At 38.0% G+C, this 18,618-nt stretch overlaps 2 protein-coding genes across 4 annotated transcripts in view; both read right to left on the reverse strand.

Annotated features, from left to right (window-relative positions):
* The window catches only part of OPN3 (opsin 3), a 47,666-nt gene that overhangs the window by 28,374 nt on the left and 674 nt on the right, over positions 1–18,618 (reverse strand). The window lies entirely within an intron of this gene.
* Positions 12,123–18,618, reverse strand: part of CHML (choroideremia-like (Rab escort protein 2)) — a 6,910-nt gene continuing 414 nt past the window's right edge. Inside the window, exons 1-2 of one of the 3 annotated variants that reach the window (XM_011955690.1) lie at positions 18,068–18,134; positions 12,123–14,951 (exon numbers count right to left, since the gene is read on the reverse strand). In XM_011955690.1, the coding sequence (XP_011811080.1) occupies positions 12,671–14,641 (1,971 nt within the window). In that variant the 5' untranslated portion in view covers positions 14,642–14,951; positions 18,068–18,134 and the 3' untranslated portion in view covers positions 12,123–12,670. Of the gene's footprint in view, positions 14,952–18,067; positions 18,135–18,618 lie in introns of those variants that run through there. The other 2 variants (XM_011955691.1, XM_011955689.1) reach the window with 2 other exon arrangements.

Below are 18,618 nucleotides of genomic sequence, written 5' to 3' on the forward strand. Positions count from 1 at the left end.
CACTTTTTGTGTGACCTTGAACAAATTAATCTCCTGGTGCTTTAATTTTCTAAATGTAAAATGGAGTGCTGATATATCTACCTACCTCACAGAGTTGAGAGAAAAATAAAGAGTTCATTAATATGCATAAAGCTCTTATCACAGTACCTGGCATATGGTACACACTAAGTGTTAGCTATGGACATTATAATCAGTGTAGCTATATATTTATATGCATTCATGATTATCTCCTTAGGTTAAATTCTTGACAATATAACTGTTAGGTAAGAAGGTGTGCAAAATTTTAATGCTTTCATATAACTTGCCAAAATACTCACCAGAAGATAAATTAAATCTCGCTACCATATCATCTGATACTTGTTTGATTCCCTCTTATTTATGTCACAATGCATGACAACCCACTACCCACTCAGGAATCGGTTACAATAGTCCGCTGTGTACCTACCGACCCACAATGCAGGAGTGCGGCCTGGTGATCCACATTTTAAAGAGGAGCCCATTCAATTCATTAGCAGTCTTCAGTTTAAAACCATTGTTCTAGAATTTCATCAATTGATAAATCAATTGCTACAACATTGGTTTTACCCAGTCCCTTTGCAATGTTAACACTTTGGCCCACGCTCTTGCTAAAATTCCTCTTGGCTTCTATAACACTTCTCTCTTCTGCATCATCTGCTATTTCTATACTGCATGCTTTTTCCCTTTAAGGAGCAAGTAAGTGGGTAATCTTATGTAACTGGCAAGTCCAAAGTGGCACTGGCTTTAAGCACAGTGTCCAGTACAGAAATATGTGGGCCGCGTCATCTAGGGGCCTGAAGCAATGCCATCAGGGCTTTGGCTCTCTCCTCTCATCACTGCCTTAGTTTTTTTGTATTTGGACAGACTCCCTGGCAATCAAAGTACTGGCACACTCTGACTCAAATCCCTGAGCTTTCAGAAGCCCAGGAGGATTTTTTTTTTTTTTACGTCTATACCTAGAAATCTTAAAAAAAAAAAAACAAAAAAGGACAATCTTTATGGCTCAGGACTAATCCAGGGGTGGGAGTTACTATGCCAAATCAGACAGGGTACCATGCTTGCATTACCAAGTCCACAGCTATTAATTTTCTTCTGATTTCTCTTCCATTTTTGCAGTACTCCCATTCAGTCAATCACTAAGTCAGGCTAATTTATCTCAACAGTTCTCAAATCTGTCCTTTGCTGTCCTGACTACTATTGCCCTAATTCAGACTCTCACCATCTCTTGCCAAACTATTTTAATAGCCTTCTGTCTGATCACCCTTCTCCATTCTCGCCTCTCCTTGATTCGTCTTCCATACAGACACAAAGAAAAGCAAATGCAATCTGTTTCCTTATTTAATACCATTAGGTGCTTCTCCACTAGGATAAAGTAGTCAGAATTCCTTAGAACGGCATACAAAGCCCTCCAAGATCTTCCAGAGCCATCTACTGATTACCCTTATGACCAAAACTAATCCATTCGCTTTTCCTCAAACCCTGTTTCCAGTTAAACGAATTATATACATTCAGATACCAAAGCTGAAATTTTAGACATTCTCGATTCCTTTCCCTCTCTACCGAACTTGTAGACATTTTCCAGATCCTGTATTTCTGTCTTCAAATTGTTCTCTGCCTCTTTCATTCCCTTCATTCTGCCCTCTCCAGGCCTTATCACATTCTTCCTCGTTGCCAGTCACTTGCCTCCAGTATCCACACCTTTTTCCCGGCCTCCTCTCCACTGTCACCAGGCTAATCTTTGAAACATGTCTTATCAAGAAAAACCTTCCACAGTACCTCATCCACTGAATAAAAGTCCTCAAATCTTAGCAAGTTATTCAAGGTTACAGACACTGTGGACCCTCTTCCACCCATCCTACCTCTCCACGCCAGGCCGGGCACTCCATGCTCCAGACACTGTGGACCCTCTTCCACCTGTCCTGCCTCTCCACACCAGGCCAGGCACTCCATGATACTACACTGTGAACCCTCTTCCACCTGTCCTGCCTCTCCATGCCAGGCCAGGCACTCCATGATACAACACTGTGGACCCTCTTCCACCTGTCCTGCCTCTCCATGCCAGGCCAGGCACTCCATGCTCCAGACACTGTGGACCCTCTTCCACCTGTCCTGCCTCCCCATGCCAGGTCCGGCACTCCATACTCCTGCCATGCAGACTGTGTCCTCAATGCCTCCATGCCTATTTCTGCTATTCTTCCTACACGGGGTGTTGTTCCTCGTATCAGCCCATGGAAATCCTTCTCAACCACCAGGGCCAAGCAGAAACACCTTTTCTTTTTTGAAGCATTCCTAGATTTCCCTAGTAGGACTACTCTGTTTATATACTGTAGAAATGATCACAGCCTGATTAATATAGTGGTTAATTGTGCATCAATGTCAGGCCCAATAGCTTCAGCGTTCCAGTACTTACAGATTCTGACTTTCAGAGAGTTACTGAGCCTTATTTCTCATCTACATATGGAAACGTTAATACCTACCTCACAGGGTTGCTTTAAATATGGAGACAAAATGTGTGAAGAAATCAGAACAGTTCCTGGCACGTAAACAGTTACCAGCATTTCTGGACTTCACCAGACACCTCCAAAGGCACCACATCACATCTCAGTATAGCATGTGCACTAAGCTTAGGGGTTATGGAATCAAACTGCCTGGGTTTGAAGCCCACTTCTACCACTTACCAGCTGTGTGATCTTGGTCAAGCTCTTTGTCTTCACATTGTTTACCCGTCTGCAAAATGGGGATAATAAAATACCTACCCAATTGGGTTTTCATGAGGATAACATAAAATAAATATAGCAAGCAAGGAGAATAGTACTTGGCATCCAGTTAGTGCTAAGTGTTAGTTACAATTTCATCTCTGTATCCCAGAGTCTAGCACAGAAACTGGGACATGGTTCTTGCTCAACAAATATTACATTGTATTGAACCCTATGCTTCACTTGGCAGTGTCTAGTTAAAGTTCTTATCTGCATTAAGCATACTGACTCATTCCACTGCAATTAAGTATTTTCTTTTTTTTTTTTTTTTTTTTTTTTTTTTTGAGACGGAGTCTTGCTCTGTCGCCCGGGCTGGAGTGCAGTGGCCGGATCTCAGCTCACTGCAAGCTCCGCCTCCCGGGTTTACGCCATTCTCCTGCCTCAGCCTCCCGAGTAGCTGGGACTACAGGCGCCCGCCACCTCGCCCGGCTAGTTTTTTTGTATTTTTTAGTAGAGACAGGGTTTCACCGTGTTAGCCAGGATGGTCTTGATCTCCCTGACCTCGTGATCCGCCCGTCTCGGCCTCCCAAAGTGCTGGGATTACAGGCTTGAGCCACCGCGCCCGGCCAAGTATTTTCTATAGTTAATACCCATCTACAAAATGCCAAGCTGCTGCCTATCTCATTGCTTGGTGAACCACCAGTGAGTGCAAATGTGTGTACAATTATGGATGGTTTATTTAGTCTTGAATAGGCTTCTCTGAAGCCATAATATTGTTATGTAAGTATAATTTGATTAATATGCCAATAGTCTGTCAAGTGAATAGCACCCCTTCCAAAAACAGTACGCTAAAATGTTTTTACATTGATTTTGAGGTAGTTGCCATGCATAGAAAGATTGCCTCTCATTTCTACTAATATAATTGCTTTGCAGAGGAACTGTATTTCTGGATAAAAGTATTTTAAAAATACCAAAAATTGCAAATTTCTAACCTATACCAAACTGGGGCAGGATGAAAAATATTCTCTAATTCTCCGACTTTTGTTTTGAAATCTGTGTTATAATAAACCATCAGAAGGAAGCCACTGTGGATTGGTGAGGGAAGGGAGTGGGGACCTGGGGGACCTATTTGGGAGCAGCAAAGACAGCAGTTTCCATCAACAATGACCCTGTTGAAGAAGCACTGATAGGGGTCAGAAAACCTGAGGAGGAAAGCAGACTCCTTATGAATAATCAACACTTGCTCTAGTGCAGTTTTTCTCAACTTGGCACTTATCGATATTTGGGGCTGGATAATTCTTTGTTATGAGGGAGCTGATCTGCACATTGCAGAATGTTGAACAACACCCCTGCCCTCTACCCACTAAATGCCAGTAGCATCTGATTCCCAGACGTGAAAACCAGAATGTCTCCAGACTTTGCCAATAAAAGGCCAAACACTCTGGTTTAAGAATCACTGCCTTAATGGGAGAAAATTAGCAAAATTATTTAGATGGAACCTCTTATATTTAAATGTGCACTATTTTTAAGTAGCTTTATTGACTCATATAGACTTACCCTAAAACTAATGATCTGTATTAATAATACAAGAAGCCAGGACTATGATTGCAGTATCTTTTACCAGAGATGGGTCCTACCAGTCCTCTGTTCCTCAGGTTGGAACCTAGAAGAGTGTGAAGGCAAGAGGATGACATAGAATAAAAGAGCCACTGGAAACTGCTAGCTGGTCTTTCAATTAGCAAACCGTTTTGGGGATACCTGTGATATATAGGCAATTGAAGGGAATGTAGAGGTACTATACACATAGACTTTTTTGAAAGGAGATTACAATCTCCTGACAAACTATTTCCAGTGCAATTCTCATCTTTTGCTTTTTTACTTTTAGTATCTGGTTGGTACTTACATTTCAACAGCAGGGGCCATTACAAATAATGTTATGTAGTTATAAAACAAGAACAGAACAATGTACAGCTCGTTTCTCCGTAATACTTCACTTAAATCATTTTAGGAAATTAACTGTATTATTAATTGCCTAAAAACAAGACTCCAAGCACCTTCTTAGCCAGTACATTCGCCCAAATTTTTCCTTTATAGTTGGTAAAATACTGCAATGGTTACACAAGCTTTAACTGTAAATTTAACTTACAAATATAGTAAAATTAACTTAATGATAAAAAATAAAGTTTCCCCATACTGGGTAATATTTATTTTTATGTCAGAGATGAATAAGGAACAGGTAGAAGTCTCAAATGATCAGAAATAGAGAACTCAAGGGCTTTAATTATATGATGTGTAATAAAAAGAACTGGCATCAAACACACTGTACTAGTATCCTCAAGGATTATTTAAAACCATAAAATGCCTACATATGTATCTCATTCTGACTGAATTATAATCAGGTATTCATCTTCCTGCTACACTCTGTCAACCCTGCACCTCTGAATCCAGTCACTCCTCTGACATGCATGCCTTTATTATTAAATAGCTGTCCAGAGTGTATTAGAATTAAATATATATTTAGCAACAAGCAAACGCCAGGAATCATAGGACATCAGCAGGGACCAATGAAGGTATTATATATAAAGATTTTAAGCTCTTGACATATCAGAATAAAGAAACTGTTTTTCTGATTTCAGGAGTGAACTTAGTAACTCCCTTCTCCTCTCTCAATCACAGTTGGCCCATTTGATTGTAATTACACAAATTGTAATTTATAGGATTATTTTGCTATCTGTTGAAAAGTCAATCTATTCTAAAATTCCAGAAGCCACCACTTTTTAAATAGTGCTTTATGTGTTACATATTCTTACATGTAATAAATTACTCTTGAGATGCAAGCAAAGCAAAACAGTAGCATTTCATTTTCCATTAATGGGTCTAAATACAAAGTAGGAGAGTCCAAGTGAGTCACTTAACTCCTCCAGGTTTTATCTACAAAAAAAACTGGTATAAATACCTGCCCTTTCTTACCTTACACAGTTGTCCTGAGGATCACATAAGAAAATGTAGTTGTCAGGAAAAAAGCATACCCACAAATGCTGGAGCAGAACTGTTGTCATATATTTTTGTTATAGCCAAATTCTTTCAGCTTCTGTACTGTTCATGCCTTACAGAAAGCTGGAAGTACTGTGTCCCCTGCTGTTGAAATGTGAATACATTTGGTTGTTGGTTAAAACGAAATGAACTACACTACAAACGCCTCTTTATAATGGAGGTAAAAATACTAAAATAAAAATCTGAAAATCTTCAGAGGAAGCAGCTACCTCCACGCAATAGGAGCATGACTTTCACTTAATCCATCGAGATGAAGGCAAATAAAATTAATCTTAATCAGAATTTCTTCGTATTGAAACTTTATGATCTAATTTCTTTATGCTTCCTCTCCCTAAGCCCTTGATGTCCTGGGCTCCTGGACTCAATCCCCTGGAGCTCCTCTCGGCTCCTTCCCCAGGAAAGAGAAAAAATTTCCGATTAATCTGAAAAACTTAACTCACTGAATGTCATCCAAAATAGACTTCGGAGAGTGTTAAATGATTCGGCTTTTAACCTTTAAGCCACCTGTTTTCAACTGTGTAGTAAGTTTTGGTGCCTTTTAAAAGGGATGCCATGCACAAGGCACAGAATTCTGTTTTGTTTCTTCTTTTGCCAGGAAACAGGAAGTGCTAGTTACAGTGGGGAGTGAGATAGGTAAAAAATGTCTTAAATGCTCATTAAGGTAAAATGACCTCACTTTAAGGTAAACATTCCAACAGAATGTTTGTCAGGTACAGAGCACTTATTTTTATATTTCTAATTTCCCAGAATAATGCCAATTCATAACCCCCAGTAGGTGTTCAATGGATGTTTATTAAATCAAATCACCTTGATTTGGATCTCTCAGGCTGACTGGAAGAAAGGGTCTGTCACATCCTCAGTCCCCTGAGATCTGGCCTTTGCACAGGTCTCTCTGCAAACAAGGTTTGGTCACATCTACAAATCCATGGCTTTTAAGATTCCCAAGTGACATGTTTGCATTTAGGGGCATATTTTAATTAGTATATGATGTCTTCATGCCTATGTCCTAGAATGTATTACTAATATTTCTATTACTATTCCTTAATGGTGATCAACTAAGAAAAAATAAATTATGAAGTCCATCTTGACCAAGAATTCCCTCCCACCAAGATTTGTAAAACTTTCTGCCACACATATTTGAAGATGATCTTTTTTAACACCTAGAAATGTATATTTTAACTTAAAATAGAATTTTAGAAACTTCTAAGAAATCAGTAATTTTCTCACCAGTTCAGTAAACCACTTTACCAATTAATCTTTTATTTTTTATTGCATACATCAATATTTAACAGAAGAAAAATAAAGAACCCCTAATGTTAAACTGAAGTTAATTACATGTTATCTTTTGATTCTTTTCAATGTAGACCTAAATTTTCACATAGATCAGTAAACATAATTTATGTTCTTATTAACATTTTTGAATCTCACACTTTTTTGCATATAATTTTACATATATCAATATTAATGGCTATATAACATTCTGTGATAGCACTAGCAATACACCAAAATTTACTTAACCATTTCCCAATTGTTGGGCTTTTTCCCCCTTAAACTTATCTCAGTGGGGCCGGGCGCGGTGGCTCACGCCTGTAATCCCAGCACTTTGGGAGGCCGAGGCGGGAGGATCACAAGGTCAGCAGATCGAGACCATCCTGGCCAACACAGTGAAACCCCGTCTCTACTAAAAATACAAAAAATTAGCCAGGCGTGGTGGCACGCACCTGTAGTCCCAGCTACTCGGGAGGCTGAGGCAGGAGAATGGCGTGAACCTGGGAGGCAGAGCTTGCAGTGAGCCGAGATCATGCCACTGCACTCCAGCCAGGGCGAGAGAGCAAGACTCTGTCTCAAAAGAAACAAAAAAAAGGTTATCTGAGTGGAATTGCTAAAAACCTTTGTACAAATAGTTTTTCTTTCTTTTAAATATTTTCCCAGGCATATGCCACTCAAAGTGAGTATGTCAAAAGATAGATCGGTTATAAAGCCCTTTTTATATTATAGTCTTCTACATAGTTCTCTTAAAAGGCTACTAATATACAATGCTGCTGCTATGAGGACACATGCAATTAAAACAATTTTGCTAATACAATAGCATGAACTAAGTCAAAGTTGCATTTTTAATATTAGGAAATTTGAATACCATTTAAAGAACTCATTTTTTATATCATGTATACACAATCTCTTTATAAATTTGCCTAAAAGTACAAACCCTTATGGATATGTATATAGTTTTACAAAAACTGAGTGCATCCATGTGTAATGCAAATAGTTTCTTTTAAATTCCATCTTGTTTTGTCTTTTTCCTATTTACTACACATTTAAAATTTTTTCTCTTAGTTGATCTACCTTATCAATTGCCATGAAGTTCCTTTGTACCACTATTGGTGTAAGACTCGTAGTTTTTATTTTTCTTTTTATACTTAACATTTAATTCATTTGAAATATCATATGTAAAGTGGATCTAATCTTTCCACACTGACATCTAGCTAGTCTTTCCACCAGCAGTTATTAATATTTCTTTCTTTCCATTGTTTTATTAGTTTTAGTTAAACTTTATACTTGGCACCACAGAATATTCAGAAAGGTTGCTTAATAGCATGTTTTAAGGATTTGGAGGCAAGACTCCCATTTTTTCCCCCTAAATTAAAAAAACTTACATCTTTGCTTGCTTTCCTAAATAATTTATTACAATTATGCCATATTACACACAGCAACCAGTTGGAATGTTAAATGAACTGTAGTAAATTTCATACTAATGTCACATATTGGCATTCCTTTGGATGTAGCTTTATATTTTAATACACACTATCTAACTTAATCCTCACAATAATTCTGTGAAGTATTTCTATTCTGTAGATGGTGAAATAGATACTAAGAGTGACTTTCCCAAGAGTATACAACTGGTAAGTAGTGAAATGAGAACTGTAATTCTGGTTTTCAAAAAACTCCCATCTCCCCATGTACTACTTTTCCATTACACCAGCATGGCTCCCATGGGCGTTTGCTCATTTTTAAAAATACAGCTCCTTAAACTTGCTTCTATTTAGGCATCTTTCTTAATTTATCTCAATGTAGTTATGTAACTTTCTTTAAAAGTCTCATATATATTAATAACCAAACACTTTTTAAGTTGCAGTTTGTCACTGTTGAGATGTAGAAAGGGTATTTTTAAAAATTTTATATCCTGCAACTTCTTGAATTAGTCTTTTACTGTGAGTACATTTCTATAAGTTTAAGCAGTTGTAAAGCCATGTTAATAAAAAGTATTTATGCTACTTTCCTTCCTTATCTTCCTCATTTTGTGAATGCTGGCTTTTACTGCAATGACAGGTTTCTTTAATCATATATAAAAATGGTGCCAACACTGTTTACGTTCCACTTGAGGAATGTTTGTTTTCCCAGTAGGAATAGTAGTAGTTCTTGGTTTAAGTACTTAACAGACTCCAAGAAGTCTATGAAATCATTGCCAGAAATAATTAAATCAAGGGTGAATGATTAAGGAAAAGTTATCTGTAGTTAATACTTTGGATTTTTACCATGTGTTCTGTTGATGCTGATTTAATGGCTGTTCTGCTGAACACCAGACTTATAATCCTGAGTGATAGCAAATTATTTGCTCTATTGTTTGCCATTATTTCATTCTGCATTTTGCATCTGTTGAGAATAAAATCCTTCTAAAAATGTCTTTTAGTATTGAGAACATATTTGCCTCAAAAGACAATCTGAAGTATATTGTCTTTCATGATAGATGGAGAGACATTATTTAAACATTTTTAAAAGTTCACCAGCAAGTCCATTAGGGTCAAAATCCAACCTGTCAGAAAATTATACTGAGTTATAATATCCCCTAAATTTTTAAATGTTTTTATTGGTATAACTTCTCATTTCCCACTTATTTTGTATTCAGTAAGAAGTATATTCATTTTCTTCATTTTTAAATCAACCTTTATTTTGGACTAATTTTTCCTATTATATTCAGCTATACCATATTTTGCAGCTTCTCATTGTTCCTTTCCTCAATTTGTTATGAATAATTTGTGATACTGAAAATCTTTTCAGTAGATCTAGAATACCTTTCACCGTCATTTTATTTATCATCTTATGTATTTCTCATTTTAATTACTATTTTATAGGTCTATTTCAAGTATTTCAGTTGTTTTGATAGATTTAAACTTTAGGATAAAATTTAAATATGACATTACTATATTTTTAAAAGTCAATACAATCCATGACTTTGCTACTTTAAGTAAGTTGTCAGTTATTTAAATCTGTCTGGTCTCATTTTCTTCACATATAGAGGAGCAAAAAATGAGTGTATTCTGAACAAATTTTGGCCTGGTAATATTTTTTATAACACAATCTTCAGATCAAGAGATGTGTTACTGAAGAACATTTTCTTAAAACTTAACCAAATTCTGCTTCAATGAGATCCATGCTCTAAAATACATTTGTTTAGTTCATCTCAATCTTCACATTTCTCTGATTCAATAAGCTGCAGGACCAGTGTGTGCTTTTCACCCCGGCAATGCTCGACTAATTTTCATGGGCACTTTTTCTTTCTCCTGCAGTGCCTACACTCTTCTAACAGTGAATGTCAGTAGAAAGATCAAAGGTTTTAGAATCACAAAAGACTGGGTCCCCATGTTGGCTCTTCCACATACCAGATTCTGAGCAAATTACTAATAATTCTCTATTTCTTCTTTGAAGGTGAGGTGGTTTGGCTGTGTCCCCACTCAAATCTCATCTTGAACTGCAGCTCCTATAATTCCCACGTGTTGTGGGAGGAACCTGGTGGGAGATAACTGAATCATGGGGTTGTTTCCCCCATACTGTTCTCATGGTAGTAAATAAGTCTCACGGTATCTGATGGTTTTAAAAGGGGTTTCCCTTTTCATTTAGTTCTCATTCTCTCTTGTCCACTGCCATGTAAGACGTGCCTTTCACCTTCCACCATGATTGTGAGGTCTCCCCAGCCACATGGAACTGTGAGTCTGTCCCGTCCTGCAGGACAGTCGAACGGACCCTGAAGGGGGGAGTGGGAATGGAGGAGACAAGAAAACACGAGAAATGGAGACAAGACAAATAGCCTGATCAAGTCTCGTTTAATGGTGGCAGTGCAATGCCTTATATAGGCTGGCAGGGGAAGAGGTTGGGCCAGGGCGGTGACGGGGGGCTGTGTTTTCTCAAATTACAATCGCGCATGCGCCATTAATTGGTATTTTTCCCGGGCACGGAATTGCACCTGCGCTGTAGGCTGCATTATCTTCCTGGGCGCGAAAAAGGTTGGCGCGCGCGGGAAAAGTTGTTAATGAAGAACCTGGAAATACGCCATCTTGTCTCTGATGATATGGAGCTTAAGCAACAGAAGCCGCGGCAATTTCCGGGCCTCATGGCTCCGGACAGAGTCCATTAAACCTTTTTCTTTATAAATTACCATCTCAGGTACGTCTTTATCAGCAGCATGAGAACAGACGAATATAGAAGGTATATGCAAATCTGCCTCACAGGATTGCTGAGAAACTGTCATGAGAAAGCATAATACTAAGTACCAACCACATGATAAATGCTGTTTCAGAGCAAAAACTGTCACAAGGATCATCATTCTCTGCCTGAGGAATGGAAACTGGACTAGGGGAAAAGCAAGTTCATGTCTTCTGACAGCTCTACAGGTTTTCACTATTAGAGTACTACCAGTTTTATGATGTTGGGTGGTTCTGGGAGAAAAAAAGTTTCTATACACTAGATAACAGCTAAGAGGCAAGAAAGATTACAGAAGGTTGTTACTTCACAATTTGGGAAGTGGGACACAACCAAAAGGGCATGGCAAATCCTCCTTTGATTCATGTCTATCAGTTATGTTAGTAATAGTAATTAGTAATAGTAATTAAAGTGGTAGAGCCAACAAGGTGGTAGGTTTCATTCTCACTGAAAACCCTTGGGTCATCTATTTATAGAGGGTTTTATAACTATCTGTAATCCCAGGTTAAAAAGACTTCACTCTGTTTCTCCTTAGGGATTTCAGAACAGCCCTTCTGAGGTATCTTCTCCTGGGGCACTTCATTTTTCCTTTTGGTCTAAGTTACCTGTTGGAAGCTCTTTAAGTGCCAGAGCAGGGCTCTGCAGAAATTTTCTGAAGTATTAAATGAGAATAAATCTTATCCTTCAAATTTTCTTTGCAATCAACCTCCCCAAAATGAGCTTTTCAACCGCTAATTGAACTCCAATTCTTTTTGTAAATTAGAATACTGTGGTGGCATCATTGCCTCATCAGTTACAAGGGTGAAGTGGGTGGGTATTATAAACTTCAGACCTTCACAATGAATAAAGGATCATGCAAAGCTAATCTTTTAACGATTATAGACAAATGTAGTTTATTATCATATTGGCATTTGTATTAGTTGCTATTCCTACCACCATGTCTATACATTTATATTATATGCAAAAGATCCACATAATTTACCATTTGTGTGTGTTTCACTATTCGAACAGGCCGCAGCAACTATAATAGCCGCAAAAGTAATTAAAATATTACTTGGGTATTACTAATTGTTCTATAGACAAAGATAAAATCTGAAGATCATTAGCAAATACAACATTACCTTTAAGCTGAGTTGTTAATACGGAACCCTTACATACATACCCAATACTAAAATACAGCTAACTCTGTTTTAACATTATGGGTCATGTAGCCCATTCTAAACAAAATGTTCAATAATCAATAAACCACTCATTGATAGGTTAACAAAGATATTCAATGCTGAATGTCTGAGAGTTAAAGACAACATCTGCATAGCATTCATCATATATAACCACTTCTAATTACTCATATGGGAAACTGTCCTTTAAATGAGAATATTCTGATGCCATGAAGGAGGTCCAAAACAGCATTTCCAGATTGCTCTTTTCTAATTTTGAAGGTGCTTCTCTGGGCTTTCTTGGTTTTTGCTTTCCTCAGAGGATTCTAGTTTGGCCACTATTACATTATTGGCTCCAGGAGACTCTGGCTGTTTATCATCGCCATCAAAGATAATGTCTTCTGGATTTGGAGGTGGAGGGCAGAATTCTTCAGTTGGAAAGATCTCCTGGAAAAGTGTTTCAGCTTGCTTGACGGCATGCTCATTTCCCAGGCCACAGTCAGGCCCAGAGCAGACATAAACATTGGAAGGCAGGCCATTATATGAGCTTCTGCTGATTCCCGAGGAATCTCTCATATTAAAATAAAGAGCCCACAAGAGTCTTGGCTTTGTAAGTTCTTCCTTGTTTATTTCTGTTTCAGTATATGGAGTGAATAATTTCTTCACCACTGATTCTAAGTCTTCTCTTGCTGTTTGAGAAGATGAACATGTCAAATGTACCAGATAGGTGTCCTTCATGCATGTCATGGTTGAAGAACATAATTCTGTGACCCGTACAGCACAAGCTCCTGGCTCTGCTGGAGGAACTATCAGAATGGAAGTCTGCTGATCTGAATCTGTCTTTAGTATAGACTGATCTGTAATAAGTACTGCCCTAGAGATCTGCTTATACTGCACATTTGAGCATGTTTCCTCAGAAAGGTAACTGTCTTCCACAATAAAATATTTAGCATTTATTCTTTGACCAAAGTGATCTATAATTGCTTTACATCGTCCAGATTCTTTGTCGACTACAAAACATTGTACTTTATGACGCAGACAATAGATTCCACCAAAAACTGCACACATCCTACAGAAACACTGGGGAATTTCTCCTTGGCCATATAAGGGAAATAAAAAGGGAGTGTTGCCAAACCGTCCGAGACACTGAAGGAAGTTTTTAATTGCGTTAAGGCCATCTATTGTAGTGCAAGATGATTCTGATGTCATTGCAATTGAGTGCAGTACAAAATGTTGAAGGTTGGGAGTTAGTTTTTTAGTTTTTAAGTATTCTGAAAATGAACACTGCCTGAAAGCTTGGTATTCATCAGGATGTTGTTCATACTCTAAACAAAATGTGAGAAATTTCATCAGCATCCTCTTTTCAACCATGGTGAGTTCCTTGCTATTAAAGACATCTGCTCTGGAACAAGGCACTTGTTCTACCTTTCCTTCCCGAAATGCAAGAATCCTAGTGACATTTTTAAATTCTACATAACGACTAACATCTGATTTGATTAAAAGATCAATTAGCAATCCTTGAGAATACAGCAGTTTCGATACCAGATCAATATTAAACCTCCTCCCTTCTTTAACTATTTGAAGGTAAGTAATCCTATTTCTAATTGGTTGATTGGCATTATCTTCTGTAGATTTGCTTTCATCTTTATTTCCATCTTTATCTGAAACTGTGTGCATACAAATTTTATCTCCACAATACTTTTCCTTCTCCACTGACTTCTCTACATCAGTTACTTCTAGTGAAATCTCTCTATCACTTTTCTGAGTGTGTTTGGCAGACATTTCATCGCTATTAAAATATGATGACTGGCTGTCTTCGGGCAAGCCTGCAGAATCCAGAACTTCAGTGAAGGTACTAGACACCCCTGAAGAAGGATTTTTCTGCAGAGCACCAATCTCTTCAACATTGTCCTCCATATCCTGACTGGCATAACAAAAAGCTTCTGTGTGTTGGATAGTTTCATCCTTCTTGCGAAGAGAGATGGCTTCTTCTGTTTCATGGATCAGGTCCTGCCATGCAACAGTACTTTCTTCCCCAATGTCATTGTTTTGCTGATACTCCTTCAACCAGGTTAGCAATCCTGAAAAGTTGAAACTAGCCCAGTTGCCTCCATAGTAACTTCTTGAATCAATATGCAGAACTCTTTGACCAATTCTTGAACATGCAGCTGCAAGGATGGATTCGGGCAAACCTGTCCCTATTATAACCACATCAAACTCTGTGGGAAGATTGTCCGCCATTCTAGGAAGTAAAAGTGTCTGGTGACAGTTGCTGATGAAAGAAATGAGGTGTGATTATACTGTAATAAAATCTGTCCTTCTGATGTTCCAGTTTATCCCAGAAGCACTGAAGTTGCAGGTCCTAGCTGTTTAACAGTTACCCTTTTAAAATATATTTTTTTCCTTATAAGTCAGTAGCATAAAAACATGAGCAAGTACATCTAATCACATCTGAGAATACTAAAATGGATGTGTGGTTTCATTTCTGCATTTCATCTTAGCAGTAAATATCAAAATACACCATATATGCATTTGTGACTGGAACTCTTCTCTGAAAGAAGAAAATTCAAGAAAGAATACATTGTAAACAATATAAGAGAAAAATAATTTCATGCAACAATGACAATCCATTGGAGTATGACTTCTTATTTGGACATAAACCTCCACTAAAGCATGTCTTAAATGCTTTCTCACATATTTTCTAATTTCTTGAAAATGGACAATAGAGATATAACAGCTCTCCCAAGAATCAGGCAACACAGTAATAGAGAATGAACATAATGTTCCACAAAATTAAAGAAGAAATAACATAATACAATTCTCTAACTTTAGCTTTTAAGAAAACTATCATGTGAATAAATCTATACACAGCTGTGAGCTTAGACTAAAAGGAACGTATGGCTCCATTGTTTATAGAAACAGATTATACACTATGTACATACTGCCATGATTAAAAATATTTCTGTGGCCATTACAGTCTGTGTGTGATTTCAGAAGAGCTGAATATAAGACCTTTTCATGCCACAACCACCTTAGGATCTCATGATAGCAACATGAGACTATTTCTACTCAATTACTAGTGAGATTATTGTAAAAGGATTAATTCAGTAAAACAACTGGCCATTTTAAAATATTTAGGCTCATAACAGAATAGGCCTGAGGAGGAAAACCTATATATTAAAAATATGTATATGAATGTACACATGCATATAAGTGTAAGTTAAAAAGGAAAAAAGTATGTAAGTAAAAAAGGAAAACTCCTGGTTTCATATTAAAATATCTTAACATAAATAATGCCTACTTCTAACATTTGAATACAGTGATGTTTGCATTTTGCCACTGTCTCTGCAATCCTGAATCTCTACCCCAAGCAAAAGGTCTACGTAAACATCCTCTGCCAAGACTAATGTTGTTTGTTCTTATTTTTGAAGGATAAGTAAAGAAAAAAAAAAAGGCTCTCCTGTTAACTTTGAGCATAATGCTGGTTACACTCCACGTGCAGAAGACATCTGTGTGATGCCTCGTGTGGCCAGAGGTAGAACGGCCAAGGTACTGAAGAGCATACTCACCTGAAAGTCTTTAGGCTAAAGTATTATATACACATTACTGCTAAACTTTCTAACATTCATCACTGCACTGGTTTGAGCTCTGGTTTTCACTACTGTTAAACCTACTGAAATATAAATCAGTACAAGCTCGACCTGTCTAGGCCAAGATGACTAATAATCCTGGATATTAGTAAAACAAGCCATTCAGTTGGAACTTAAATTACGTAGGGCACAGACCTTTAGTTTAACTAAAATGGCAATCCTAAAAGTCCTGTCTAGTCAAAGCCTGTGTCTCAAAAATATCAAGGATTCCACTCATTTTTGGCATTCCCTAAGAAGCCAGGAACTAAGTACAGAATGAAACAGTTGCCTGGCCCACTCAAGTATAAATTTAAGTATGTCTGAATTACTTATTCTGCTTCTTCCAGCAGGGTGTGAAGAGGGAGACTGAATCTATGATGGTATCTGAAGAGGTGTAACCATAGTATATGCTGCTTCTTGGCTTAGAAAGATAGGGCTCAGGGTAGGAGTAAGAGCAGAAGACACAGTCAATAAGCGCTAAGATCAGGCCCGTTCTAACCTACAGATATCAAAGAAGTCATCAAAATGCAAAGCAAGTAGGATGACCTTAACAGAGCATTAAGCTGAACTACCCAATAATAGAGATGAGAGAAGTGATGGTTTGAGAGATTAAGTGACTTGGGAAAGCCCACACAATACATGAGCCGCAGGATCAGGAACAGGATCCACTCTTGTGCCATGAGGCCAGTGGTCTTTCCAACAGATAGGGCAAGCCTCTCCAAAAGCCTCTGCATCAAGAAACTACTTCCCCCATTTTTAAATGTCCTCCCCTTCAATACTCCACTGTTAGGTAGTTCTAGCTCAGGGATAACTATGCAGGAAGTGCCCTCCTTTTCTTCATCCTTAACCTGGATCTAGAAGCACAAACTCTGGAATTCACTCCAGGCAAAGGAATTGTCTTTGCTAAAAACTTTTTAAACTCTGTAGTAACTTCACTACTAACTTGCCCCCCAGGGCTTAAAAAAGTCTCTGAATCTCTTACCCCAGGGTTTCCACCTCTACATTAAAAACTGGGAGAAAATCATGGTTGAAAGCACTAAATGCCCTGAAAAACAGGGCAGCCCTTAGGCAAAAACCCAAGTGATCTTAGAAAATCACTAGGCTGGGACCCTAAGAGGGATGGTGAAGAAGAAAAACAGGAAGGGAGAAGTGACTAGGAGACACACGAGGGTGGGGTCAGCAGAGGAAAGAGGTGAGAAAGAGGGTGGATGACAGCTAGCACTTATAAAGAACTCAGTACACCCTTGTGTTCAAACTCCCAGGAACGAAAACAGAATTTTCCAGCACAGAAAAGGCACTTCCAAGAAAAAAGAACTTTGATGTCTGAACAAACACCTGTTGACTACCCCGGAGAACACTACTGATGATACTTTAGACTTGGGCTTGAATAACCTTCTTAGCATTGCCAAAGAAATTGCCTGATAGGTATTTTTAAATTAATATAAGGAGTGTAATCCCATAGCCATCCATATCACAACCTACATACACTTACAGTCCCCCTCCCTAAATTTCAAATGTTTGTTCAAATGAAATTATCAGATTAAAGCTTATGAGGGGTGGGGAGGAAAATATAACCTCTGAAGCAATCAGATAAAATCTACATTTCCTATTTCCTTCAAAACGCCAAAAAATGAATCATTACAAATATAATATTTGGGTTTGTCATAGCATAGAGGTTACTGAATAAGAAAATACTTTTGATAATTCTACAAACATTTTGTTCTTCCAAACCTACCAATATAAAAGCAATAAAGTATCAATGGATTTCCGGATTTAAAAAAGGAACTTTAAGCTTTGAGAAATACACATTTCTATTTCAAATCTCCCTACAAATGAAATTCCTGAGGCACGCAAAAAATAATTTCTTTCCTACGCTTCCTTCAATGATTTGCTGAGTTGTTGATCATCCTTCCAAACATCATGTCTCAGTGAAACTTAAATCTTCCATAAGAAGAGTATTGTCGAAATAAATCTTCAACAATCAAGTTCTATTTAATGAAATCTACCGACTGCAGAGCTAATTACAGTATTTGTTCACCTGAGATGGTATTGGCTGAGCCATTTGTAATCTCACCCGAGATTGTGGTGCGCTGGAACCCATCTATAAGAAGGAAAATAGTAAAAATAGCTTATAGGGCACATGCCAATTTGCATTCTGAGGACCTGAATGAAACTCTCTCTCTCCCTAGAAAGCATTCAAAGGTTTACAAGTACCAATGAGAAAGTTTTTTTTTACACATTGCTATTTTAGTTTTCCACTCTCATTTTAGAAAACAAATAGTAGTATATGAATCTAATCTCATCACCCCCTCCAACTTTAACGAGTTAATCACTTCTTTTCTTGAATCTCTTGACTCTACAGGCCCTCGTCTCATGCCTCAAAGTGTAAAAAAGTCGTGGTTTCGTGCCTTGTCCAGTGATCTTAGGAGGTAAAAACAAATGACAAGAAAGGAGACGGGTTGGGGTTTGGGGTCAATGTGGGGGCAGATGAGAGACCACAGGAATGGGGTCGTGGACAGCGCGGGGCGGGAGGGGGCGGAGGAAGAGGAAGGCACCCGACATGCGGCTGGGGTTGAGCGGCGTCAGGAG

The sequence above is a fragment of the Colobus angolensis genome, unplaced genomic scaffold, assembly GCF_000951035.1.
Source record: "Colobus angolensis palliatus isolate OR3802 unplaced genomic scaffold, Cang.pa_1.0 Scaffold40, whole genome shotgun sequence".
Taxonomy (NCBI): domain Eukaryota; kingdom Metazoa; phylum Chordata; class Mammalia; order Primates; family Cercopithecidae; genus Colobus; species Colobus angolensis.